This window comes from Argiope bruennichi, chromosome X2 (genome assembly GCF_947563725.1).
Source record: "Argiope bruennichi chromosome X2, qqArgBrue1.1, whole genome shotgun sequence".
Classification (NCBI taxonomy): Eukaryota; Metazoa; Arthropoda; class Arachnida; order Araneae; family Araneidae; genus Argiope; species Argiope bruennichi.
The window spans coordinates 118,501,567-118,529,488 of record NC_079163.1 but is presented as its reverse complement, the minus strand read 5'-3'; the positions used below and the strand labels follow the sequence as shown (position 1 = coordinate 118,529,488).

The window sequence follows — 27,922 nt, the reverse complement described above, 5'->3', positions numbered from 1 at the left end:
ATGAGAAATATAATTGAAATCGCATTAAAACTTTTAATTTTGGTAAGATACTCCTATTTTTAGCGCATTAGAGCAGGAAATATTTAATTTTGAAATAATTTATAGTTTTACTTTCATTAGAGTCAGCCGTATGAATTAAGATCCTACTCTAAAGATAATGAAATAGGGACATTTTCTTTCAATAAATAGATGCTGTTAATAACTTAATAACTGAAACTTCACAATCCATGTCATGTAAACTTATTCAATTTTAGAGTTTCTTTTATATTTCCCATATTTCAAATTTCAATTCTATTCTCTTTTCAGAGCGCAAAGATTAAGAGATTGTTTTGTATCTTCATCGTAAATATTGAATACTCCTGGGAATTGATAATTCCTTAATGCTTAATGAGTTTGAAGTTAATTCCGACCAAGTTTCTTCTTTATTTTAACAACATATATTGAGATAATCCAACTAAGCTTGTAAGATAAATTTATTAAAGCTTTCTTTGGAGTGTCTCGTTATCAGTTTTAGGACTTCATGTAAATTTGGAATTGAACTTTATGTAACAAATAACATCTATTTTAAGAGAAAAGAGTATTTTCTACATGTATGTCCAAGAAAATTTCGCAATGTTTTTATTGATTCTTAAATTCCTTAAAATATTGAAGAATTTAAAAAAGTTTTCTGAGTTTTCTAAAATTATTAAAACCTATTTAGTTCTTAAATATATGTATCGAAATTCTCTTATGTCATGAAATGCAAAAGTTGATATTTATATTATACACGAACTATAAAAAAAAGCTTAAGTGGATGATAAAAATGAAGAATATTTAAATAAATATTTCAGAAATTTATTAATATATTAAGGACAAAGGACTTAAAATAAAATTGGCAATATTTAAAAATTTAAATTTTATACAGTAAAATAAATTTTTCTAAACAAGATTAATCTGCTTTTAAGCTAAAGATTCACTATAAGATATAACATTAAGCTTCTTTGATTAACGTAAACTGGAATTGCAGTAAATTCTGTCAACTTTGAAGCAACTTATTTTATCGTAATATAAAATATCTCATGTGGTCTATGGATAAACAAAATTTATTCGATAAAATCTGCATGGATCTCATTTTTACCACTTCTGAAAAAGAAATCATGCATTAATACAATTCTGGATATCCTATTGAAACAATCAAGATTAGCTGCTAAATATTTTAAAAAATATCTTTGAATATAGCAGGAAAATTATTTAAATACATTGTTTCTGTTTTGCAGATTTTATATTATTGCAAAACCAACGAGTATTTAAAAATATTTTACATTCATATAATTAAAGCAAAACATTTTTGTTGAAACTTCTTATTCTTCTCCATGTCTTTTACTCATTTAATAAATAAGTAATCGATATCTTTCTCAAGTAATATATTTTGAAATATAGGATTAAACTGTTATACCAGCTCAAGCATGTTCAAACAAATTCTTGCATAATATATATTTAATTATTACAGAACTTCAAGAGGCTGATAAATTTTTGATATTAAAAAATCTGTCAAAATATGATTGTGAGTTTAATTGATTTTCTTTTTAAATTTTGCGCAATCATTATGAAAAGTTTTCTACTTTCTAATAATAAAACAATAAATAAATTTTGGTTTCATGAAAAAATTAGAAACCAAGAAACTCATAGGTCCCTTCTCAGGATCTTCAAAAATCACCTACCCTCAAAAAATTAATAAAATCTCCATGATATTCACAAACTTGAATATAGTGACAATTTCAGTTGAACTATTCATACATATGATATTTATACTAACACGATTAGCAGAAATTTTTACCTGAAACATGAAAATAAAGTATATCTTCACAAAAAATGAACTGCTAAAACCGAAAAAATAAGTTTTCTATATCTAAATTGAAATATTTATTCTTAACAGAAACCATTTTTTATTTACTCATTTGCATGAATGTAGGAGAATATATATATATATAAAAATGAACTGCTGTGCTCAACCAGAATCTGACCTCTGGAGCGCAATGATTTATAACTTGGGGTTAATTCTTCAATATATCAACTGTCTATAAAATAATGCATGTAAATTTATTTAATATCCACTTTTTTCTTTATAAGAGGGAAACTTAAAATCAATGAGCTTCTCTTATTTGAATATACAGTATATAGACGCAGAAAGGTTATAACGACCGATTGCTTTATTAAAATTGAGATGACGATTTAATTTTCTATTCTTATTAACCGAAGTTTTAGAAAATATATAATAGAAATGTGTTTCCGTTATATATTTTCGACAAAAATAAAGCAAATCTGAAATGTAAGTAAAATGTTTTAAAAAGATAATCTTTAAATCTGGAATGTATAAAAAAATCAACGTCGCTTAAAATAAATTTATTTTTAAAGAGTATATTAGCAAGACAGAGTAATTCTGAAAAATCTTTTATGTATAAGAAACCGGCGAAGTGGACTTTTCTTCTCCCACACTGAACAAACCGTCAAATCAAGTATGACAAACATCATAAATTTCCTTTAATCTTATTTGAAAAGATAAAAGTATTTCTTAAGAGTTTCATTCTTGCTCAAGATATATATATATCCTGCATCTTCAAAAAATCTAACAAGGAATAGTAGCAAATTGTATCTACTAGAGAAGAAAGCATCGATTTATCAAAACTGATGATTTCGAGATCAGACAGATCTAAAAAGATGAAAGTATTGAAACAGTACGTGCCACACCAAATGACGTCTTCAAAAAGTTTTTTTTTTTTTTTTTTTTTTAAAGTAAAAATAACAGTTGAATAACAGTCTGGGATATACAAATAAGGGTTTCGGCCCCTATTTTCAAGGTGATAAATTCAATAATTACTTTGATAATTATCTTTGATAGAAATATTTATTTCTATGTTTAAGACATGTAATATATGTGATCGGAATGTCCTTCAAACAATCAATAAGTATATTAAGATAAATCTTGAAAATATAAAATAAACATGCCATCATTACAAAGGTAAACTGCAAAGATGCGACTAATCTTTGTTGGTACAATAAAAATAGATTCTTGCTTTATTTCACTGAAAAAAATGTAAGTTAATTAAGTAAGTTAATTTAAAAATACTAAAAATAAAATCACTTCCCAAAACTGTTAACAATTAAATCAATGCATGTTGATTATTCTTTATATTAAAAATCTGAGTTATCTGAGTGAAATTTAAAAAATAAATTACTACTATATGAGTTTTTTTTTTATCAATTTATTCCTAATATCATGTAAATGGCTTTTTCGCAATAATAACACTTCAGAATTTATCATTCTTTCATAAATCCAATTTTAATTATTTCTTGGCGACGCCACGTAGTTTATTGAAATTCTTAAACTCCAAAGTTCTGAATTTCTGGACATCATTATTGTTAGGGAAAATGTTGTAAAAAATTTATTTACAATTAAATATGAATATGGCTAATTAATATGTATTACTTAAAAATATCAATGAAATGCAGATGTTTCATTTATGAAGAATATAGTATATTAGAAAATATAAATACAATTTAATAACGAGCATAATGAAGGGGGAGGGGAGTATTTCTCGTTTATACATAAGTAAATTAATTATTCTTTGAAGACTTGAACTTTGAATTAGAATTAATAACTTTGGATTTAATCAGAAATATGCGAATAGTTTATGAGAAAATAAATGCATAATGTAATTGAAATTGAATGTGCAAAGATTTCTGAAATTTTCTGAATTATATCTCTAGAAATATTTTTAGTTGTTGTTGGAATGTTTATTAAGAAATTTACTATTATGAACCTGAATCATGCATGATCTAAGCATATTAGCATTTAAATGCTAGATTTAAAGTTGCCTGAAAGGGCAAGTATTAATATATACATTCATGTTAACTCTATTTATATATAAGTATTTTAATAAACATGACATCCATAAGATTGTGCAGGGATGTGCAATTGCATTTTCTTTAAACAACGTTGTAATTAGTACAACCATGGTGAATAATAAGTTTTTCTATTAAGAGCTATCTGCAGCGATGACCATTAATCAGAAAAGAATAAAACTCTGTAAAGGATTTTCATTAAAAAAACGTAAATACAGTTAAAGTCATCAGAAATAGTTATGTATATATATTCCATATTTAGATAAAAATTTATTCTACATGATCCATCACTGTCAGTTACTGTTTGACATCAGTCAGTTCCAATATTCAGAAAAGTGTATGCTTTCTAAAAGCTGTCTTTAAAATAAAAGTTTTGGTCTATTATGGGTAAGTCGTTGTTTCAGATTTCCCCAATACAAAAAATCACTTGATTTGAGGTCTGAGGATTGGGAAGGTCGGACTTGACAAATGTGCCTACTGATGGCATGTACTTCAGTAAAATGTTTTTTAGGTTATTATTAATACAAAATGCAATGTATGGACAAGTATTATTTTGGATAAAGTTTGAGCGCGCAGAGCACTGACTTGCTTACAAAGCACGAAAAAAGTCTTTCTCTAACAGCGATGCATATTTCCCCAAGTCTGTCTCTGGATAGATAAAAATTAAATATTTGTAGAAGACCAGGCTTAGAATAAATGATGCAGAAAATCCATCACTTTTACTAAGGAGGAATATCCAGCATTAAGTCTGGATTTAGATTCGAAAATCGTAAGTGCGCTGTGATTCGATTCTACTTTAAGTGAACACTCTGAATCGATCTCTCAACAAGCAAAAAAAATTATTTTCATTAAAGGAGTTGTGAGTCAAATTCACGTAGAAGCAGTTACTCTATAAATTAGAGTCTATTCAAAAATATCGAAAGATATTCCGTCGAAACTTATGGAAACATGATCTATCTAGAATAAATCTGAATGTTTGAAGTTTTGATCTCCTTTATTTGAATAGTAACCACCTGTGCTACTTCTGAAGAAGTAGGGTTTCTTCTTCCAGTATAAATAAACTACAATCATGTTTCTTCACAGTTCTTGGACTTGTTCGAAAATCAATGAAAGGTAGAAATTTCTCGAGATTACTTAGCACAAAACCAACGTCTTGCTAAAAGAAATTAATGTCAGCCTCTCATCAATGTGCTTTCTGGAGGTCATATTTGAAAATATGTTTCTTTCTAAATATTTTTTTTCTGTCGTTTCTTAAGTTATCCACAAAATTTAGTAATTTCTGACGAATGGTTATTGTTCTTGGAAGCTCTAAATAAAGGAGCTTAAATTATTGACACGCTACATAACAGACTATATACTTTCAATATTTTAGGATGTCAATAAAAGATTGCTTTGTAAGCGTTGTTAGAGAAAGAATATAATCTTCCTAAAACATGTCCGAGTGCCCAAAAAATTATCAAAAAGGCCTTTCTAAATATATTACAAAGGTGATTTGAATATAAGTTTCATTCCATTTTTCGAGATCAAATCCTGCTTAATGAAATAAATTTCACATGAGAAAGATTTGCTTATCATATCTTTTTATTCTGAATCATTCAGATAAAGAAATCGGATTTAAATTAGAAATATATATATATATAAAAAAGGAAGACAATAATATGTAGAAAAAACAATTCCTAATTAAATCTTGTGATTCTTCTTTCTGGAATTACATAAAATGAAGTATACCATAATTTAAACTTTTCATATTTCAGTTTAGTATCTTTTCGTGATTTTAAAGAGTATAACCAACGAGAATCTATTACTACAATTCCATGCACTCATTTTGTGTTTAAAGTTTTCAATTTATAAGATAAGCACAGACAAATAAAACTGTAAGCACTTTTTTAAAACATAATTCTCGAAAGAGATGGTTTTGTATGACATTTAATTCCTTATTACATATTTATATTTAAGATATCCTGCCACATGATGTTGTATGAGAAGCATCTTGAATATTTTTTATGTATTGAGGTAATATTTATGCAATAGTCATTTATCAGTTAAAGTCTTTAGATATAAAAATATGTATATATTAAATTAGACAAAATTAAATTATATTAATTTCATTTGAAGATAAAGCATCAACAAAAAGAAATTCAAAATAAAAAATAACTGAAAACTAAAAAAAAAAAAAAAAAATCCTATAATTCTGCTTTTCCAATACAACTATCATCGCAATCATTCAATATATTTTCATCATAATTAATTTTTCGTTTAATAAGCATATATTATAAAATAAAGTATATTTTGAAAGAAAGTGAAATTTTTATTTGTCGAAGTTGCTAAAGCAGTTCATTGTCCAAAAATTGTATTCTACTTTGCATTTCTTTTGTTTACGAGCAAAAATCTGGTTAATCGCAGAATTTAAAATGTCCCACCATTATATGATACATCTTCTAAAATATTGACACAAATTAAATAAATCAAAATGAAAAGGCTAATATATCTTATCTTCCCAAAAAATATTACAAAATGTAATATATTTTATCTAAAATTGGCTCCTATTTTATACTAAACGTCATTATTTGCGTAAAGTGGAAATATTTATTCAATTCAATATCTTCAATCGTTCCATCAATTTATAACATGAGAAGAAAATGTAAAGTGCTTAAATTTAACGAAAACATCAAATATCTAATTTCCGTACATCTTATACAATTATTAAGGAAATAAATCTTTTTTTTTTCTACCTTAAAGGTTTTTCTTATTTATTCCATTTATTTTTTAATGATTCTCGCTACAGCTTAAATGCTACTACTTTGCATAGCGAGTATTTTGACTGAAATATTCGCAAATACCTACTTTGTTCTTAGAAAAAAAAATCATTTCAATTTCAATCTTTGATACCGTCCATTTTTCTTTCCTTGGCGAACCGCCTGCACTTTTCCCGGCAAACCACCTTTATGTCTGGGAGTTTGGCAGGAAAAGTTTTCCGATCGAACCTCCTGGTCGACTCTATCTGCTGGCTTCGCACCAAACAATTTTCTGTATCGGGAAATAAAGAGAAAGATTTTGAAGTCAGAGAACGAATTTTACACTAGTCAGAAGTTTTAGGTGTGGGGGGGGATTAGGTTTGAAGGGGACTCGTGACCTGATCACGCATGCGCGCTAGGGGGTGCAGAGAATTAAAGCACGTGGTGAGAAGGGAGAAGATTTTTGGAGTCAGTGCATGCTGAAAACGGAAAGTGGAAGGAACTCAGGAAAACGTTGGTTCCTGATTACTGTATTTTTGGGCACGTGTCGCACACATTCTGCATGGATGTTGTGCCGGGAACAATTTTGTTGCTGCTCTCCACAGCTGTCGGTGAGTTCAACATTAAAATTCTTCAAGTTCTTAATAATTATATTTACGGGCAAACTTGAAAAATAATAAATGAAATTAATTATTTTTAAATTTCAACAATACTCTTAATTTTAAACTTTGAATAAAAATAAAATGGGTTTTCTTGAAAAGAATAATTTAATGCTGACTTTCATTAAAATTTATTTCAAATGATAAATAAAATAACAAGTGAAATTCATTACATTGATATTTCGTCAAAACCGTGAATTTTCATCTTAGAAATAAATTACGTTGGGTTTTTAGGCAAGAAACTTTTATTTCACAGTGACTTGTAATAAATGATTTTTTTACTTGCAGATGTTATTGAAATTTTTTTGAAATATTTTATATAATATCGGACGAAAAAGAGAAAATGGTTTCATTTTTTTATTCTAATTTTTAAATTTATCTCACAGATTATTGGAATTTTTTCTATTTCTATTCCTTTTGGATAATATGTGCAACAAAATTTCTCAATTGGATTTATTTTTAAAATTTTTCTTATAATCTTTAATGATAAAACAAATTGACAGTTTTATCTTTAAAAGAATTTTTCCCGTTTATTAGTTAGAGAATATTTTTTAAAGTTAATTTTATATATTTTTTTCTCATGATCAACGGTTTTTTTTAAACTATTGATGATACATTTTATATAAATTATCGAAAACCCGAAAACAGTGATTTGATGTAATGGATTCTCTACCATATGGAAAATTCAGTTAAAAAGACTTTATTTTAAGATATTAATTTCTTTTTATTTCTTATATATATATATATATAAAGGCAAAAGTAATAAAAATCAAGTTAATAGGAAAAACAAATTAAACCAAATAAAAAAAGAAACGGGAATAAAGATGTTTTTCCTGTGTCCTTTTTCGGTTTTAGTTTGAATAAGAAATAATTTTTAGTTGCGATTCCGAAACTATTTCGTTTCGTTTTCGTATATATATATATATATATATATATATATATATATATATATATATATATATATATATATATATTTGCACAGCGTATTACGTGTGTTAGTAATATGAGAAAAATTCTTTTGGAATTCGATAGAAAAATTACTTTAGAAAATTCGATAAATTTCTAAATTATATCTCGCTAAAAATGCTTATTGATGATTTATCTTTTATTATTTTGATTTCATATTTTCCTATTTAATTCAAGTTTTTCCTAAAACTTTTCAATTATGCGTTTTAATTTTCTTATTATTTCATGATTTATTATTTTAATATAACTCTAGATGTCATTTGGTAAATTATAATGTAGTGAAAATTTAACTGTTCCCGTTTCGATAAAATTATTAATATTGTTTATAATACAATAAAATGGAACTTTTTGCTGGAGAAATTCCGCATTTCCTTCTTAAATGTTTTTTTAATGGAAATTAATTGCTTTGTGTATTTTTATTATTCCAGTTAATGCTGAAAATCATGCAAGCGAAAAAATCATTGCGCTTTAGATTTTAGCTTTTCAGAAAGAAATACTTCAGAAAATTTGATCAATTTCTCAATTATCTCACGATAAGAAATGCTTATTGATGATTCATCTCTCAAACTTTTTTATTATTTATATTTGATATTTTTCTATTTATTTCAAGTCCTTTGTAAAATGCTTCAATTTTACGTGATCATTTTCTTATTAATTCGTGATTTATCATCTTGATATAAATCTAGATTTTACTTGATAATTTGTAACCTGGTAAAAGTTTATCTGTATTTCGCATTTCATTCTTGAATTATTTTTTCGATGGAAATTAATTGCTTTGTGTATTTTTATTATTCCAATTAATGTAGAAAATTAAAACATTTTTCCATCGAAAAAATATTGTGGTTTAGAGTTTTGCTTTTTGGAGGGAATAAAAGAAGGATGCCTGCTATAATTTTGTCCAACCTGTAAAAATTTAATGAATCAGTGTATGAAAATGTGCATTCTATATAAATGTAATTTAAAAATGAATTAATTAGGATAATAATTAATTTTTATTGCTCATTACTTTATAGTATTAAAACACAAACGATTTAAGAAAAATTAGATTATCCAATTAAATTAATTTTTTTATATATAAAAGTATGATATAACAATTTTGCATGAAAAATAGATAGTTTCTTCGCAGCCGTTTCACTAGAATTATTGTGAAATAAATACTACGTGGTACGATATTTAAAATTGTGTTCAATATATTAGGCGAAAATTACTGTATTCTTTCGAATATGAAATTATTAAGATTTTTATTAATTACAATTCTTTCATGTTTAAAATAGACTTTATAATGGGTAAATTATTTTTAATGTTTAATAAAGAGTAAAAAGAATCTTCCTTTTTCGTCTTACGCTTTTCATTTTTTCGGAATCATGCTTTCATCTGTAATTAATTCATAGGAAAATATCGTTTGAGAATTGTAATGTTACTTAGATGATATATTTAAGGATAAACTCAGGATAAAGCAGCACAGTTGAGCTAGAATATTATGCTTCCTACATTTTAGTGGAGAATTTCAAAAGAGAATTTAAATTTATGACTACACTTTTGCTTTGAGATATTTTTAGGAAACAAATGTTAGAAATATACTAGTCTAAATTTTGGTTGTAGACCTGCCATCAGCATTTTCCATTCAATTCTAAAGAATAATGCTTTTTCTCCCGAAGTGCAAAATTTCAAATTCTTGGTATAATTTCACTTTCATATATTTCTTTGAAAATGAAATATTTCTCAGAATTTACAGTAAATGCAAATTTATACGGAGTTAAGTCTGATCGCATTGAGAAGCATATTTTAGCAATGTGATGACTAATATTCAAATTAAAAAAATATTTTTAATTCTCTTAAAAACTATAAAAAAGTAATGAATTTGACATTTGGAGTGAATTTCTATTGCAAGCCTGAAATCTGATCTAAAAATATGTGAATATTTAATAAAAATTTATACATTTTTCCCATGCTAAGGTATATAAAATTTATAGTTTTTTCATGCTAGAATTGCATCTATTTAAATGTTGTTTAAAACGCAGTTTTATATTAATACATTTTAACCAGAGAACCAATAAATCATTATTGGATCTGAGTTTTATTATATTTATGATTATTTATACTGATATAATCAAAGACAATACGAATTAATATTCAAGTCCATATAAGTTGATATTCAATACAACAAGATCTAATCACTTTTGAGACATAATTATTTGTTTTCTTGTCTTTAATTTTATATTGCATCAAATATGTTCACTATTCTATTTTATATTTATGAATATGTTTCATAATCATCTAAATTCTAGTAATTTTACTAACTGATATTTTCAGCAAATTTAATGGTTATTTGTTTCATGAAAATGGTTGTATCATTTTGAATAAATTTTCATTTTTAACTTAATTAGCTTTTATCACTTTTAATATTTCTTATTGTTAGTCATTAAAATAACAGCCTTTGTTTGATATAAAACTGTATGTTTTACATCATTAAAATAAGCATTTTGGAAAATAAGCGTGCTCAATCATTTTATAATTATTTGGAAAAGTTTTTCTATTCCAGTTTTAAATTAAATGATACTTTTCTTCGATGCGATTTGAAATTCCATTTTATTCAAAATATAATAAACACAAATGCTCCATATTTTAATAAATATTCGTTCATGGAAATAATAGTATTTGCAATTTTTTCTTTAAAGACTTATAATTAATATGTGTATTTTCTTAATTAAATATGCAAAAAAAGAAAGTTATCTCCACAAAAATGCCCATGAATAAGATTTTAACGAATAATATTTCTTATTAAATGAATAATATTTTATAAATAATTATATTTATATTAAAATATAGTTTATAATGAATAATATACTCATGGATAATATTTTTTATCAAACTTTTCCAATATGTAATCAATAAAACATTTTCAAGGAACATGACTTTTAATATAGATAATTAATTTGCGTTATGATATTTTTGATGGTAAAATTTTGGTAGTGGTGAAAAAATATTTATTGATGAATAAGAAATATTTGTCTTATTAATTTTTTCTATTCGATTCAATTCATATTTCAGATCTTGTATTTTTTAGAAATAATTTGTATATTTTTTTATATTTTAGAAATAAAAATATCAGTAACAATGAAGCTTATTATTATTTATTATATTTATTTTATTACGAAGTAGAATTTCCTTAATTCTTAACTACAGAAACCATACTATTTAGAGATAATTAATAATTTAAATACACAAAAGTAAAATAGCAAAAACTGAAATTTTGAAAATATTATCGATATTTAATTTTTAATGAACGAAAAAGAATATGAAAGTTCATATCATGAGCCTTAATTATACTTTCAACTCAAATTTTCGATAACGATTTTATATCATTTCTTTGTCTGCAACAATTGCAGCAGAAAAAAAATCAAACATTAATTTTGATAAAAATGGGAATGTAGAATTTTAGAAGTCATGACAAATTGGTTTCGAATACATTATTTAACCATTTGAATAAAATAGGTGTGATATTTTTTGTCATTTAGCTTAATATTTGACAGATTGAAATGCATTTTGAAATTTCAGAAATATTCATTGTTTATTTGAAAAATTGGATTTTCAAATAAGCAATTCCATATGGAGAATGATCCAAAAAAAATTTCAGTTTTAGCGCGCGATTCACAAAGAAATATTTCTGTAAGTGACTATAAAACTTCGACGTTTCTTTAAAAAAGATTCTTTTGCAAAGTTGTAAGCTTTATTCTAATTTTTTAGGCTAAATTGTTGAAATTTGGTTTTGAAATATCTGTGTGACTGTTTCTTAAATAAGATAAAATAAATAAATGATGGCATCTAGAAGCTGCGTAGTCTAAAAACATAATTTTTTTTCAAAAATATATATTCATCCATTGTTGGATGAAATCATTAGTTTCAAGCTTATAGAAAATAATGAAAAGGTTGGTTGAAAAAGGTGGTTACAAGTTCGAATTTATAATTTTCATAGATAATTTCACTTAGACTATCTTCTTTATTTTGAAGTAAATTCTTCAATTTACACCATAAAAAAATCTTGAATTATCAATTTATTATTATCTGTCAATCATCTAATATTTGAAATGGTGTTATTATTTCATTTTCTTTTTATTATTATTATTTTGGATGAATTTGATTGAAAATATTAAATTGTATACTTGAAACTGAAATTATTGAAATGCATTTTAATAATGTCATATCTTAGAATTACCGACAAATTAAAATAATAACTTTAAACGAGACTAATATATTAATGCAACTATTTCGTTTTTTCTAGACCGAACATTTTGAATTTTTTTATACTAATTATAATTTGATTAACTTTCAATTTTTATATAGTCTGAATTAAAGTAAAAATTTGCTTAGTAACAAGATTCTTAATTATTTTGAGCAGTTAAAATTTCAAAGTTTTCATATGGATTAAATTTTAAAATAGTCACAACAGCTAAAATTCTCTTTGGATAAACAGCTAAAGGTTTAAAATGCTGTCTTCCTTAAATAAAAAATTTAGGGAAGAAGTTTATGCCAATAGTTCTTTCTGTAGTAATTGCTTATTCAAAATAAAATAAAAAAATTTAAACTAAGTATAGCTCCTTTTTTATGCAAGATGATATAGAACAGATTGAAAACTTGTGCACATTTCCAAAATAACAGATCCAGTATAATAATTGGACATGTTGGAGCATCTGTCCTCATTCCACATTGCAGATGAGAGAAAGAAAAGCCAGATATTAATTATCACTAAAGAATTAAAAAATAATGATCGTTTAAATTAAAAGTATGGTAATTTAACTATAAATTAAGCATTGGGGAATATTTTGAAGTTTAGAATAATCACTTTAAAAGCTTCGCTTGGTAAGAGTAGAACTCGGAAGTCATCACTGATAAGGAATAATTCTGCAACAGATATTCGTGATACAAGATTGAATAGATAGAATGCACCATTCCCTAAATAAATCAATGTGATTAGTGCTTGCTTATACGGGCATCTTTGAAGGTGGTAGTGTCTCTGGTGAAGCAAAACTTATTTATTTAAATATACAGTAATGATATCTTCTTATTTGTTCGCACTGTTAATGTTGAATTATAGGAAATATTTTTCCTAGAAGGCAATGCTGCTCGTTCGCTCCAGGCTATTTAGTTAGAACGAAACCTTCGAGAGTAGAAATCTTTCGTCCTAAATTCAATCAAGTTTAGGGGAGATGTTCTTGGGAGACATAGTGTGACCTACAAACTCTTTTCGCAATTTTTGAAGCCTCTTTCCAATGAATAGATGCAATTATCAAGTACAATACGCGTAGCTTTCAATTTTGTAAACTTAGCTAATTTCATATCTAAGAATGAATAATTGTTTGTGATAGCTACAGAAATATTATATGTATTTTAGTTCATTTTCTGAAACATTTGTTAATTTAATCTTGTGCATTTCTTGTATCATTATACTTTAGTTTGCTAAGCTTTAGAATAATGTAAAGGATACATTTGAAGCATTATATATATTTTTATTTCATAAAGAATGCTTAAGCGAGATGCAAAAAAGTTGCTATAATTTTATATGTATGTTACATATTTCACAATTAGTATTTTTCTATTATTAAAAAGCGCTTTAACAAATTCCCATTAGTACCGATCATGATGCCTAAATTCTGTAAGATCCCAAATGCATAAATTTCGAAATGTTAAGACGCATACTCAGTTATTAATAACCAATCATTATTGAAAACATATTCATGGGTATTTAGTTTTAGTATAAAATGTTTTTGAAGTTTAATATCAGATATATATCTTATTCTATGATATAGCCTTCACTTATTAATTTTAGGCTTTATTTTTATGACATTTACAAAACACTTTCTCATTAATTATTAGTTTTAGCTTTCATGATACTTGCGCTCAATTTTTCTCATTAATTTTAAGAACTCTAGTTTCTAGGCTTACATACTAGAAACAAAATATGCTTTAAATTCTTCTTAAACGGGCAGTGAAAAAATTTCAAATCGTCTTTTAATAGCTCAATAGCATCATAATTTCATAATACAACTTTGATTAAAAGTATTACTATGTTATTTTGCTTTTACAAGAAATGGAGCATATATTTACATATTTTGAAGGAAATATTATATTTTAAGGCATATCCGAAAAGAAATGAAATGTTTTCCTTGCAACAACAGCGCTTAACATTCCCAGTGACCTAAAAAGTAAATCTACTCAACATCCTACTTGGGGAATACCATGACATACATACAATCAGGAAAATACTTTCTCGAATAACGGCCCATTACAAACAGAGTTAGGAAGGAAATAGTATATGTCAGCTTATAGTTTATATGATACAAAACAGAAGGACGCTTAGAGACGGCGCATTGATATTGCATTTTGATGGGAAGAAAGTCTAGAAATCAGAAATGGAACTGATCATCTTTTCATTTTGTCTGATGTCAAGAAATCTTAAAAAAAGACGTAAACATATCCGACCGATGCTCCAAGTTAGAAGTGTCGCTGAGATTCAAATTCGAGATAGACTTGAAATCAGAAAATTTCTTTTGAAAACTTTACAAAAATATCATTATACAAAACAAGCAACTCTATTTTTTCTTCCTTTGGTTCAAAGCTACTTTTCATCCATTTGGACTTTCAATATCAGCAAATTCAGAATGCAGTTTTATTTTCTAGATGCTTCCTAAAATCAGAAAATATGCCGCTTCTCACATTTTTAGGAATACATCATGTCAGATTATTTGGAAAAAAAAGAGAAAATTGTTAAAAATCATAGTAAAAGATTTTTAACAACATGGAATAAAATTTGAAAATTTTCTTCAAAGCAGCAGAAGAGAAAATTTTCTTCACATTTATATTCATCAGTCGATTAATATGGGTTAAGTTTCACATAATTAGATAAATTACTCGTGCTTTGGATCAGAGCTCAACATTTTGAATGTGATTTGATGACAACAACGACATCTAAGCTTACAGCATCCTTTCCAAATTTTAACATTACATCAACTGGTGAACATCAGATCTATTTGATTTAACTTCCACAAGGCCTGTATGTATGGCAAATCTTCCGTGTTGCGAAGTCTGGGAAGAAAGACGCTTTGGTGCCGAAGCCGAAACTATGCTATGGGGCCCACCTCGGCGGATAACGAAATTTTAAACAATGGGCATTTGGCAGGATATTCTCTCCATATTTCCTTGCCACAAAAACGTGAGAAAATTTCGAGGGTGATGAAAGATTTAACTCCCATTAGGTTCAAGACCCGTCTATTTTTTAATCTAATGCCCAAGGAAATTTAAAAGACCCTCTTAGTAAATAGTTTGACCTTTTACTTTCTCAGTTTTTCAATAACGGGTAAAATGATGCAAGCATTGAAAATTGATATTTGGAAAAGAATTTGTAAATATATCCTTTATAAAAAGTTCTTATTCTACACTTATTAAGAAACAAATATGATCCGAGAATATACAAAAAGATATTAGGGAGAGTTATCACTAGGAGACTTAGATCCTATTCCTATTCCTATGAGCTCCCATTTGAAAAAACATTTAGACGTATATTTTTTCTGTAAATTACAGTTTGAGCAAGAATTTCACAGTTGAGATGTCTGCATTTAGAATGTAGCAACACATAATTTGTTGGAATTGTGTAAATGCCAATTTGCATTGGCGATCAATACTTAAAATATCAAGTTAGTTATTAGTGAGTACTTAAACTCGCCTCATTCCAGACACACAACACTGAGTTCCAGAGATAATGACCAAATTAGTAACGCGGAGTACTTGCAAATAGTGATAATTTACGACAGAGCTAGTTGACATAATCCCAATGTCCACTATTAGTCGCAAACCTTCGCTCTTCTGCTGCTGTACCATACGGTGGAAAGAGCTGACTAATCTAATATAATCTATATTTTGACAATCTGGTATATTCTGCAAGTCATTTCACAGCAATAAATGAGTTATGCCTTTGTTGCATAACTCTGCAAACATCGAGTATTCTGTGGTACGATGGAAGATTTACATGGACAATATAAGTAACACAATTGACTGGAATATCACCCACTTTTCGAACACATACAGATTAATGAAGTAGCACACATTTCATTTAACTGTCTGGAGCAAATTATTGCCACTGAAATTCTTTTAATATATATATAATTCATTAACAGCATGGAAAATATGAATATCGCTAGTATAAATACTCTGTTTTATATATTAGAGATAAAAAAATTTTCCCATAAAATAAGCTTTATTTTTACAACTTTTGGCATTATCAAACTATTAAAATTAACAGAAATGAAATATATAATGGAATAAAGTTAGCTATTTAATATAATAATTTTTTTAACGATTTTCAACGAAAAAGCTTTTTCAGTAATTTCATGATTTATGATTATCATATAGCACAACATTGATACAAAGTATTATCACAAATTGAAAACTAGCATTCCCATAGTTCATAGATTTATATATACTGAACTCTTGTAACAATTTAACAAATAATTTGGAAGCTATATATGAAATTAGCCACTTTCTACTTTTCTAAACATTGACACTCAATATTCATGTTTATCAAAATGAGAAATCATGCATATTTTGTCTCTTCCTTCATGTATACAACACAAATATGAGCTGTGTATACGCTAATAAAATGTTTCAGTCTTTCTAATTAAAAGAAACAGTTAAAATTAAGATACGCTTTAATAACTGTCTCTGATTTAGAAAATAAATCATGATAAAATGAATAATTTTCAAAAGTATTTCAGAGGTAATTAAATTTGTTAAAGTATTGAAAATGAAGCATTGTCACAGTTGAAAATAAAAAAAATCTGTTCATTTTTAAATTTTTTTTAAATTTAATATACATATATAATTCCCATACTTTCTCATGAAATTAACAAAAACATCATTTTCTTATTTGGAGTTATATGAGTTTCCGGCAAAAAAAAGGTTTCTATTTTGTATTATATTAATTTACGCAGAAGTAGAAAATATTTTTGTTTAAATTATATTAATACTTTTCCTTAATAAATTGTTTTCAAATTTTTCACTCATAAGAATAGAAAATATACAAAAAATAAAAATTATATATATGCAATAATGCTCTACGAATAGAGGAACCAGATATGACAAGGGGTGCTTAATTTGACTTACTTTACATCTGTAAATAAGTAATTTAATAAAGAAATCTTCACGTACTCTGCTGATGTATTGTATTCGATTTCAGAAATTTTGTAAATATGTGTGTTTTCCATGAAAGTACACTTTTTTAAATTTCTTGGGATCAAATACCTATCATTGATTGATTTTAATTAAACTTTGATTTCGTATGAGAGACGCCATCTGGCTGTGTATTTGAAAAGAAATTACATAATTTGACACTAATGCAAAAAAACTAGAAAATAAAAATAAAAATAAAAAGATTTAAATACAATATTTTTCAATAAAAACATGGAGGGCAAAAGCAAATCGTGAAAAATGATTCGCTGAAACAATGTTTGAAGGAAATTCATCCACAATAGTTACCAAATTTGTGAAAATTCTAAAACATTTATGAAAAATTAAAAATAAATTTTAGGATATTGTTTTCTTCTTTAATTTTTTTTTTTAATTTTACTTTTTTTTTAATGCAAGCCATTACAGGCGTACTATTTTTTAAATTTAATATAATAACACTTAACATTTGAGTAATAGATTTGAGAGCAAAACTTCACGACTACAGATAATAACATTATACAATAATATAGATGTTGCAGAAAACTTTCTCGTACAACTTTTGATTAATGAACAAAAGTTATCTACCTTCAAAATAAAATAATTTTATTTTTTTAGGATCTTATCTTTCATTGTTAGAAAGCAAGGAAATAAAAATGAAAGTAAAAAAGATATTATTTTGGCAATGACGTAAGAGTGGCAAAGTCGGCAACTATATGAAGAATCAAATTTTCAACAGATACAAATTCAATCGAAATAATTTTTAATTGCACCAAAGACTTATCTTTATAAATTTCAACAGTTTCTAACTCCAACAATTTTTTAAGTTAGTAAATGAAATTAAATCTTTAGCCCAGTACTATCCAAAATACCTCTTAAATTCTAAGCATAACAACATGATCATTCGTTTGGTTCTGAATAGCTAAATTAGTCTATTTCACTATAAAATCCCAATTCTTACTCACTTTAAGTATTAACAATAAATTTTAACGAAAAATGCTTTGTAATGTCAAGTATCTATTCAATATTTTGTCAGTCTTTACAAAGACACGATTTTCATTTTGGTCTTTCTTTGGATTTTCTTAAGTTGTCAACCATGCATTTTTCTAAAGTTTTTCAGAACTGAATAAAATAATTTAGCTCTTTACTTTTAAATTAAAGTGTCAGAGTATACTGTCAGTCAAAAGAAAATAGTTAAACATGCAATTGCTTTATTCTATATTTAGCAGAATAATTTATCGCTGTACTGGACGAATAATGTAACTTTCAATACGCAAAATATTATTTATTAAAGATAAGGAAAAAATACCTGTTGTACTGAAACCCAGATCGGTTAAATAGCATTTTTAGAGTTAGGATCTTCTCCTTGGCGATATCAAATCGAAAAGAAAATAAAACAACCGTCTATCTGACAGTCGTCCTAGCATAGAAATCATTAAAATTATTAAATGCAGAAAGAAAGTCAAAAGTTATTTACTTTGTGACTTATTGTTAGATTGAGACTACGTAACATTTATTGGTTTTGGCAAAGATTTCAGATTATATAGGGTAAATATCTCCAAATAAAATTTGTTAACTAAAAAATTTTTTTCGTTCCGTTTTTATGGAAAAAATTATATATTGTAACTGCGATCAATTAAATGTTGATTTTAGATTCATAATCTTCAAAAAGACACCAAGCCGAAGAGAAAATGAAGGAATGATTACTTAACAGTTACTATATCAAGGAGATGTTACGGAGGCGAAAGCATTCATGTTGTTTCTAATGACACTTGTCACAGACATGCCCGCTGACGAAGTCAGTAATTTTAAGCCGAGAAAGCGTCTCTTGTTTCAGTAGCGCCATCTAGGATCAAGAGTACGTCTCAGCTACTCACGCATCACAGCGCTTTTTACGAGATGGACTTCATTCTTGCATTTCTTTCTCAGATCGCAATTCAGACCTGAATCAGAGAACAATCGCCTCTGAACCAGTACTCTTAGTGGTATTGTCTCGACATGGAGGACTTTATGACCACGACCGATTTGTACGTGTACCAGCTACCACATACACAGGGAGTCTTCGGCCGGAGTGTTTCGTACTCAATCCCAAGGGATGCGAATCCAACGCCCTACCAACCAGGCTATACCGACCTCGGAAGCTTTGAAATCAAAAATGCATCAAAAGACCGATCATGCTCAGTCAATCAATTATTGATTTGTGAAAGTGTTTTAGGCACCTTCCTAAATAGTAAAATATATCCAGCAAAGGTTTTATGAGTACATACAAGAAAAAGATGTTTTTTCTTTGGTTAATCATCCGATCTTTCAAAAATATATTTCTCATACTGCGTTGTGAGAAGCAAAATGAAGAAAAGTTTGAACTCTATGTTTATATGCCTTTCCACAGAAGTGAACTAAAGTAAAAAGTTCAAAATCTGGCAACACTTTAGCTCATATTTAATTTATTTCATTCCTAGATTATGAGAAATCTATACTACATTATGAGATGCAATTAGCTATTAAATTTAATAGGAAAGAAGTGGTATATCGCCATCAACAAAACACATGTATAACCAGAAAAAAAAAGTATTCTAAATTCCAACTGCCTGAAATATTTATGTATTAAAATTCAAAATTCTACATTTAGCATTATCAATAGATGCAGAAATAAATTTAAAACAGCCTTAGAAAAGGAAATACACTTACACCAGAACCAAGTAATCAGGATACCCATTTTTTGTAATTGCAACCAGTGATTTAAAACTCAAGAGGTGTCATTCATAGAAGATGTTAACATCGAGCAGAATTCTTATAATCCTTTCTCCATCAAACTTAAATTTTACCTTCAGATAAACTTCCCTTCAAAAAAAACGGAACCTATCAATCTTTTGCTCTAAATGTGTTGAGAAAAAGATTTCAAAACACTCAATAAAGCTAATATTTCAATGGAAATTACGAATTCTATGGAAGGAATTATTTTACCTTTTTAGCATCCTAAATTAAACAAATTTAAAATACACGCCTGACAAATCATAGGTAAATTTGTAAGCTATACTTATTGTAGCTTAATCATGGCAAAAATACATAAGCCTAAATGTATTTCAGCGCTTATAAACAATCAGTGTCAGTGATAAACCTTAGTATCCAGATATTACCTACGAATCTGGCTGTTAGGACTGCATACTATGAGTGGAACGCAGGATAAAGTGTTTCCTAAGGATGCGTGGCATCTAGAAGCTCTGGCTCCCGGAAAATTGCAATTTGCAATGCTGTTTGTATCACTCAGTGTTATATTAATACTGACACTGGTCATATTTGTCGGAATGGAGTCATCGGGGAAGCATTAAACATGTAGATTTCTCTTACATATAGGTTATCTTCAAGATGTAACCATGATATTTCTTTTTTTTTACATATTCTGTTTTAATATAAGTTACACTTTTCTATTTAGTTACTATCTGATTGTTGTTCAGTTATTGTCAAAAGGACATATTTGTTTCAAACACAATTTTAAGATATTGTTTGGTCACTGTCTTTATTTCTTAAGAAAGTTTGCCATAGGAAAATGCTTAAAGCCATTTGCTACTTCTCTAATTAAAAGCCTAAAGAAGATGAAATTGGATTTTTAAAATAATTTTGTAGAATTATTTTTTTCTCATATAAAGATGCGTAAATTTTATTATCTTAAATATGAATTTCATTATTTCAAAACTTTAAAAAGCTGTTTTTTTATAAAGCTATAATGTTTGAATACTGAAGGCTAATTTCTTCGTTTAAGAAGACATTTATCATCAAAGAATTATTCTAATATTAAAAATAATTTACACTTCATCTAAACATCATTTAATTAATTTTTATTGTTTGTTTTTTAGTAGTAAGTAGTATTTATTTCATTCTCATGCATAAATGGAACACAATTCAATTGCATCAAATATAATGCAACAGTAAAAAACTCTAATATCGAAATAGTTTTCTGCTTTTCAATATTTTTTATAATTTTCGCTGTAGTAATGAACTATTTTGATTCAATCTGTAATATTAGGCCACTTTTCAAAGTTGCAATATATATTAGAGACTGTAATTTCAAATTAGGGACCAGATCACGAGACTGGTATTTGAACTGGCATCAATCCTCTTTAAATTCTACATCTCTCCTCTGATAACACACCACAATCTAGACGAGGATATTTAACCCCCAATAAATTTGTCAGCTCCTAAATCTGTGTGGATACCATATCATCGATGTCCTGGAAATTAAAAACTAACTTTCCCATTACAAACACGACTCTGTTACTAAATCGTACTGACTGATTTTTTTTAATTATGCAATTATGTTCCTTATATATATATACTAGCCGCCTTTGGCGACCAGCCGGTTCGCCAATCTTAATGTTCGTTTAAATTTTAATAATCAAATAGGTTTAACCGGAGTTTAACCCCCTTCTTCGCCAAGTTGCGATAACGCACCAAAGCTGGCAATCTTTATTATGCACTATAATTGAACATCTGCTTCTTTGCTTTTGAACATTTCGCAAGGCCGTTGTTTGCGATTTTTAAAAATTTCGCCAAGCAGGGGATAAAACTCCGGTCGTACCATTAAACATTTTACGCAATTCCAACTTTAATAGATTCTTCAGCAAAATATTTTAAAACTTCAAATTTTGATAGTCATATAATTCACTCATAATATTATAAAGGCCTTCAGTTATAGCGTGATATATATCTCTCTAATTTTCTGTTACCCTTCGTAGAAATTATGCTTTAAATTACAGTGTAAATGATTAATCTGCAATTAATATAATATTTTTTACTGAAACAAAGCATTTTTTTTAATAATATGATTACTGATAATAGAGTCACTGAGCGTTTAAACTTTATGGTCACTAAAGAATATCTTTCTTAATTTATGTAATATCTCAAGAGTTGGTCAACAAAAATTTCTCAGATTCATCATGAACAGATCGATTCATTAACAATGTTTAATTTTAAATGCATCAAACACTAAGAAAATAAAATGAATCGTTTAAAATAATCGGTCGAAAACAGGTTTAAGAAAATCTACTTAAAAAACGATGTACTTAAAACTATAAGCATATACAAAAAATATATAACTAACATAAATACATTTTACTTACAAAAGCATGCAACTAACCTAAAAATAATTTAAATCGTCCGTTGGTTGTCATGCCAACAATCAGAACAATGCGCATGCGTGGATTTTCTTCGCCAGTTACGTCAACGCAAATGCGTAAATTTTTCTACGCCAGTTGGGGTAACGCTATGCAGATTAGACATTTTTAATTTCCTTTATTCTGTGTTATTTTAATTCAAAAGTACTTCAGAATGAATGTGAAACATGGATTAATTAACAATGTTTAATTTTAAATGCATAAAACATTAAGAAAATAAACAGAATCGTTTGAAATAATCCGTCGAAAAATGTTAACCCTAGCCTAATTACTGTTGGGAGAAAAAAACAACTGATGCCTTACTTATTTGGCGATGAAGAAAATGGAAGATTTTTTTGGCGGAAAAGTTGGCGTTGGGAAAAATGGAAGATTTTTTTGGCGGGAAAGTTAGTTTTTAATTAATAATGGACTACCCCTAACATTTAGGGGGATGAAAAATAGATGTTGGCCGATTCTCATAGATACCGGATAAGCACAAAAAATTTCATCAAAATCGGTCAAGCCGTTTCGGAGGAGTATGGCAACGAAAACTGTGACACGAGAATTTTATATATTAGATATATATTTAACTATTTGATCGGAAAGGATAAGGAACTTAAAATTTTCAGCAAATTATGATATTTATACATTGTATTGTTTATTCTTCCTTGTATTTGAAACTGAAAGAATACAAAGTGAAAAAATTTTAACTAACAATAAAGTACACATTAACATTTTTTTCAGAAATAAAAACGAATATGCTACATTATTCATTACTTCATTTCTTTATAATCACATGATTTCTAAATGTGTTTTCTTTTTTATATATCACCCAACAACTTCAAAATGAATATTTATTACGCAAGAAAAGTGTCATAAATTTTTTTATTGTTTCCAACAAAAAAATAGTTTTATTAAAGACGCTGATCAAAATTATATTAAATTAATCAAGAATTGCTAATATTATTTGAAACTTGTTTTATATTCTGTCAAAAATAGTTTGAAACTATTATTATTAATGAAATTTAACAAAATGACATTTTTTTACACATTTTTATCAACCTCTCAATTGTTAAAATGTGTTTTTGTTGAATGAACGAGGCCTAAATGAATTAACAAATGAATCCAACTCTAATGAAGTCTACAGTTAATGAAATCTTGGAATGAATAATTAAAGTAAATATCCCGTCTAGTTAAGCGAAAACTACAACTATTACCAAATGACATATCACCTGTAAATTCTAAATTCAAATTTGATGCTACTCAAGAAGGTGTATCAAAAATGCATCCCATGCAAAGAAAGAAAGTCGAAATAAAGAAGAAGAAGAGTATTGAAAAGTTCGTCTTTCAGTGAAGTGAAATTTTCGACGAAACTACTTCGACGAAAGTTTTCTGCTCATTAGGTACCTTTTGTCGCATGTTAATGTGGCAATTCCCTCGTTCTGTCGTTGCGAACAGGGGCAGTAGTTCCCCTACTCCAGGAGAACTTCCCAATCAAACTTGATTTCTGGACCTTTCCTCGCGTAGGATCGAAATCGCCCGGAGATGGTAGCAATTCGAAAAGAGAAAAAAAAATAAAGAATAATAATAATGAAAAAGAGGAAATTTGTCAGTTTTAATGGGGAAATAAAACCCAAAGACGAGAAGAAAATTTTTGGAATTTTATTTTGTGAGGTGTGACTTTAAAAAATTATGGTTATAAGAGATTTTATGTGATTCCATTTTTTCCCCTTGTAGTTTAATAAGATTACGAGGCAAGACTAAAAAGTGAACGAAATTAAATTTTATGTTAGTTTGATATTTTTTGACCAAGTTTTAGTTTTAGGAAGAATTATATTCAAGTTATTACTGGTAAAACAGTTTTTTTTAATGAAGAGTATTTTTTTTTACTGAATTTTCTTGTAACTAGACTCGACAGTTGTTTTTCGAAAATAGGCGATCAATTTAAATTATCAGAAAAATTTAAATTATAAATGTTATGAACTAATTAAAATATTTGGCATTAATAGCTTTATAAAAACTACTTAAAACTATACATTTTCAAGCAATTCAAAGACTGAGAAATAAAAAAAATAATTTTAATAAAAATAATAAATAATAAAAATAATTTTTTAACTACTATCATTTTAGTAATTTCAATTTAACTGATTTAGTCATTTTTTAATTACTTTCATTCTTTATTTTAGAATAATTTTCTTTGTTTTCTTTCTATAGACGGAGGGAAGACCTTTCCAAATCATATTTTGAGGTATTACATTAAAAATTATGAAAACTTAAGAGCATTTTTTTTTCTTTTTTATAACAAGGATAAGGTAATGTTAAAAATATGAAAAATTAAATTTTATATTAAATTATTCTTTTTATAAAATTTTATTCAGTTTCAGAAAAATTAGCATATTAAAGTTATATCTGACAAATAGTTTGACAAATTTAAAGCTTGTTAATAATGAATTTAAAGCCTACATTTTCTACAAACTGTATTCCACCTTTTGTATTCGAAATATAGTCTATTGGGATATCAAGCATTTGAAGCCTTTTGGGATTGTCAAATATAATTTTAACTGTAACTATTATAAAAATAATTTTTATCTGTTAAATTCCTAATATTTTAAAAATAATACAATTTTAATGCCTGTTCGATTATTATTAATGAATTTTTATTTCTGTTTAATTACTGATACTATTAAAAATCACAAAAAATTTTAATAAATTTTTTTTTTAATTTTAATTTTAATTAAAAAAAGAATAAAATTTTTTGCTTCTCTTTCTTACATTTTTTTATGCATGATACATATTTCTATTGCAGTAGTTAAATACAATTCGTAAAATATATTTTCTTAATTTTCAGAAACGAATAATTTAAATATCAAAAATATCTAACAATTGAAATGTTTAGAATTCAATATCAAATTCTGCATGTCAAAATTCTAAGGGACCCTTTTAATCAACAAGTTATTGATTCAAGGCAAAATTAGTTGGACTATTTTTGTCTTATGCTTTGTATTTTTCATTCTTAGAGAATACCTTTGCATAAATTTAATATATTATTTAAGCACAATTTGAGTTAAAACTAATAAAAGTATCATTTTCGTAGAGTATTTCAATTGAGACTTTATTTTAGAAAACTGCCAACCGTCCTTCTAATTTTTCGTTTTTTATAGAGTTCTTAACGTTTAATAAGGGCTGCTTTATTTAGAATCTCGTAATCTCATTTTACATTAATAAAAAATAGCATTTAAATTGAATTAATAATTTAAAAAATTCCACGATTTGAATAATTTTTTTAATTTAATATTTTCTGCAAATCAACAGCACGCAAAAATTGCACCGAATAAATTTATTGTTTGATTTTCAAATATATAAAATCTCGTGTAATCCGCGGTTGAAAATTTAATCGATAGATGAATTTTCTTCATCTATTACAGAAGAAAGGGAACTTAATATTAACTTAGCAACAACAAATGTCCAAAAATTCTACATCAAAACTTACTTCCATGAAACATTCAACGTTTTTGAGGTTTATCTAAAGATTGAGTTGTTATGCTTTATTCTGAAGATTAATATATCACAAAAATCATAAAAAGAGATTAATTAATGCATGCGCATGTTGTACAAAATTAATAAATATTTATATAATCCTGCAAAGTTTTGCATTTATTTGTACAGGAAGAAAAGCGAGCAATCAATCTTTTTAGGTTGTGTATATATATATATATATGATAAATTATTTCTCTAAGCGTAAATTAATCATTCAATCTTTTATTTTTGTCTGTCGGCTACACCGTTATTGTGTAGTTGTAGAATAGGCATGCAATTGGAAATAACCAATATGTAGAACTGCGCATTTCAGATGTCTGGATGTGTAGATTACTGCTTCAGAATTTTCTTATTGTCGTCATCCTCAGTGATCATTCAATCTTTTATTTTTTTTTGCCACCCACATCGTTCTATCCATTAAGAGATACTGCACACTTTCGTCAACCTCAGTGCTTCGAATATAAAAAAAAAACCTACATGCTTTTTCTTATTCCGTTCTTTTAGTCTTTTTTGTAGATTCTGGTTGATGAATTTGGTATCGTTATATTTGCTGACCCCTATAAAATAAATAAATCCTTGGTACATTGAATAAAATGACATTCCAGGCCAAAATTGCTGTGTTAAATCTACTAAAAAAAACTTTTTTTTTTACAAAACAAAACCATTCAAAACTAAAGCATTGCTTGACGACATTCGCATCAAGGCAACATTATAATTAAGTGTAGTAAACCACTTATATCGTTGGTACAAATAAATCTATTCTTTCTTACCAGTTTGATTATGCTACTTTCCAAAACATAGATGATTAAGTCATGGTTCCATATGTTGAGAACTGCAAAATGTGTATGTTATATTCGCAAAGGGAAAGTAGGTCAATCTAATTCAGATAATAACCCTATGAAATCCATATAAAAGCATTTCTCAGTCTTTTGAATTGGAACAAATATAGAGGAAGACTTAATTTAGTGAGTTAGAGCGACAGTCTGGTGCATCAAACTTATATTTGAGAAAAAATCAAAACGTTATCAGTTTATGTCTCAGATTTAACTTATATACTTAAAAAATTTTAAATTTTAATTAAAAAAATGAATTGTTACTTTTTTTTTTTGTAAGACGTTGGGTATCGCTCAAATTACTTGAATGTTATAAGCACACATATGCAATGTCTGAAATGCATTTGCGTTCTTCCTTTAAATCAATTGTCAATGGTTTCGTACCTTTTTTGGCTATCGTTATAGGTCTTCAATTAATACGGAATACCGAAGTTCTGTCGATCGTCCATCACCATATGCCAGAAACAACAGTTATGATGTCTCAAATTGGCTCTTCTAAAGTCACAGATTTTAGCTCTTTATTTTTATATTTTCTAAGGTGTATGCTATTGTAATTGCGTATTACGAAATCTATTTAATGTGATGAGCTAATATCTTTCTTATATAGTAAACAATTGTCTAAAATTGGCACGATTGATGAGTTCTTCTTTTCTGCTTTCACTATGAACCCTAAAAACTACAATCTTTTTGATAATAGCAGTCTAAAAGTAATCAGGGAGGAGTTCTTTTACATTGTTATCAAAATAATATAAAAGTAACAAAAATAAATAATTTTTAAGAGATCGGTAATAAATTGTAATTAAAAAGTTCTTTAAAACAGACTTTTATTGATGCAGAAAATGGTGGATTTTTTTTCATTATTTTTTAACCTTGAGATCTTTTGTACCATCACTATCAGGTAATGCCAATTGTACAATATAATAACTGGATATTTTTAATTGAAT

General features: G+C 27.0%; 1 protein-coding gene across 1 annotated transcript in view; it reads left to right on the top strand.

Annotated features, from left to right (window-relative positions):
• Positions 1–7,108: 7,108 nt before the first annotated feature.
• Positions 7,109–27,922, top strand: part of LOC129961052 (uncharacterized) — a 179,818-nt gene continuing 159,004 nt past the window's right edge. The window contains exon 1 of the mRNA XM_056074855.1: positions 7,109–7,228. Coding sequence (XP_055930830.1) covers positions 7,180–7,228 — 49 coding nt within the window. The 5' untranslated portion in view covers positions 7,109–7,179. The remainder of the gene's footprint in view (positions 7,229–27,922) is intronic.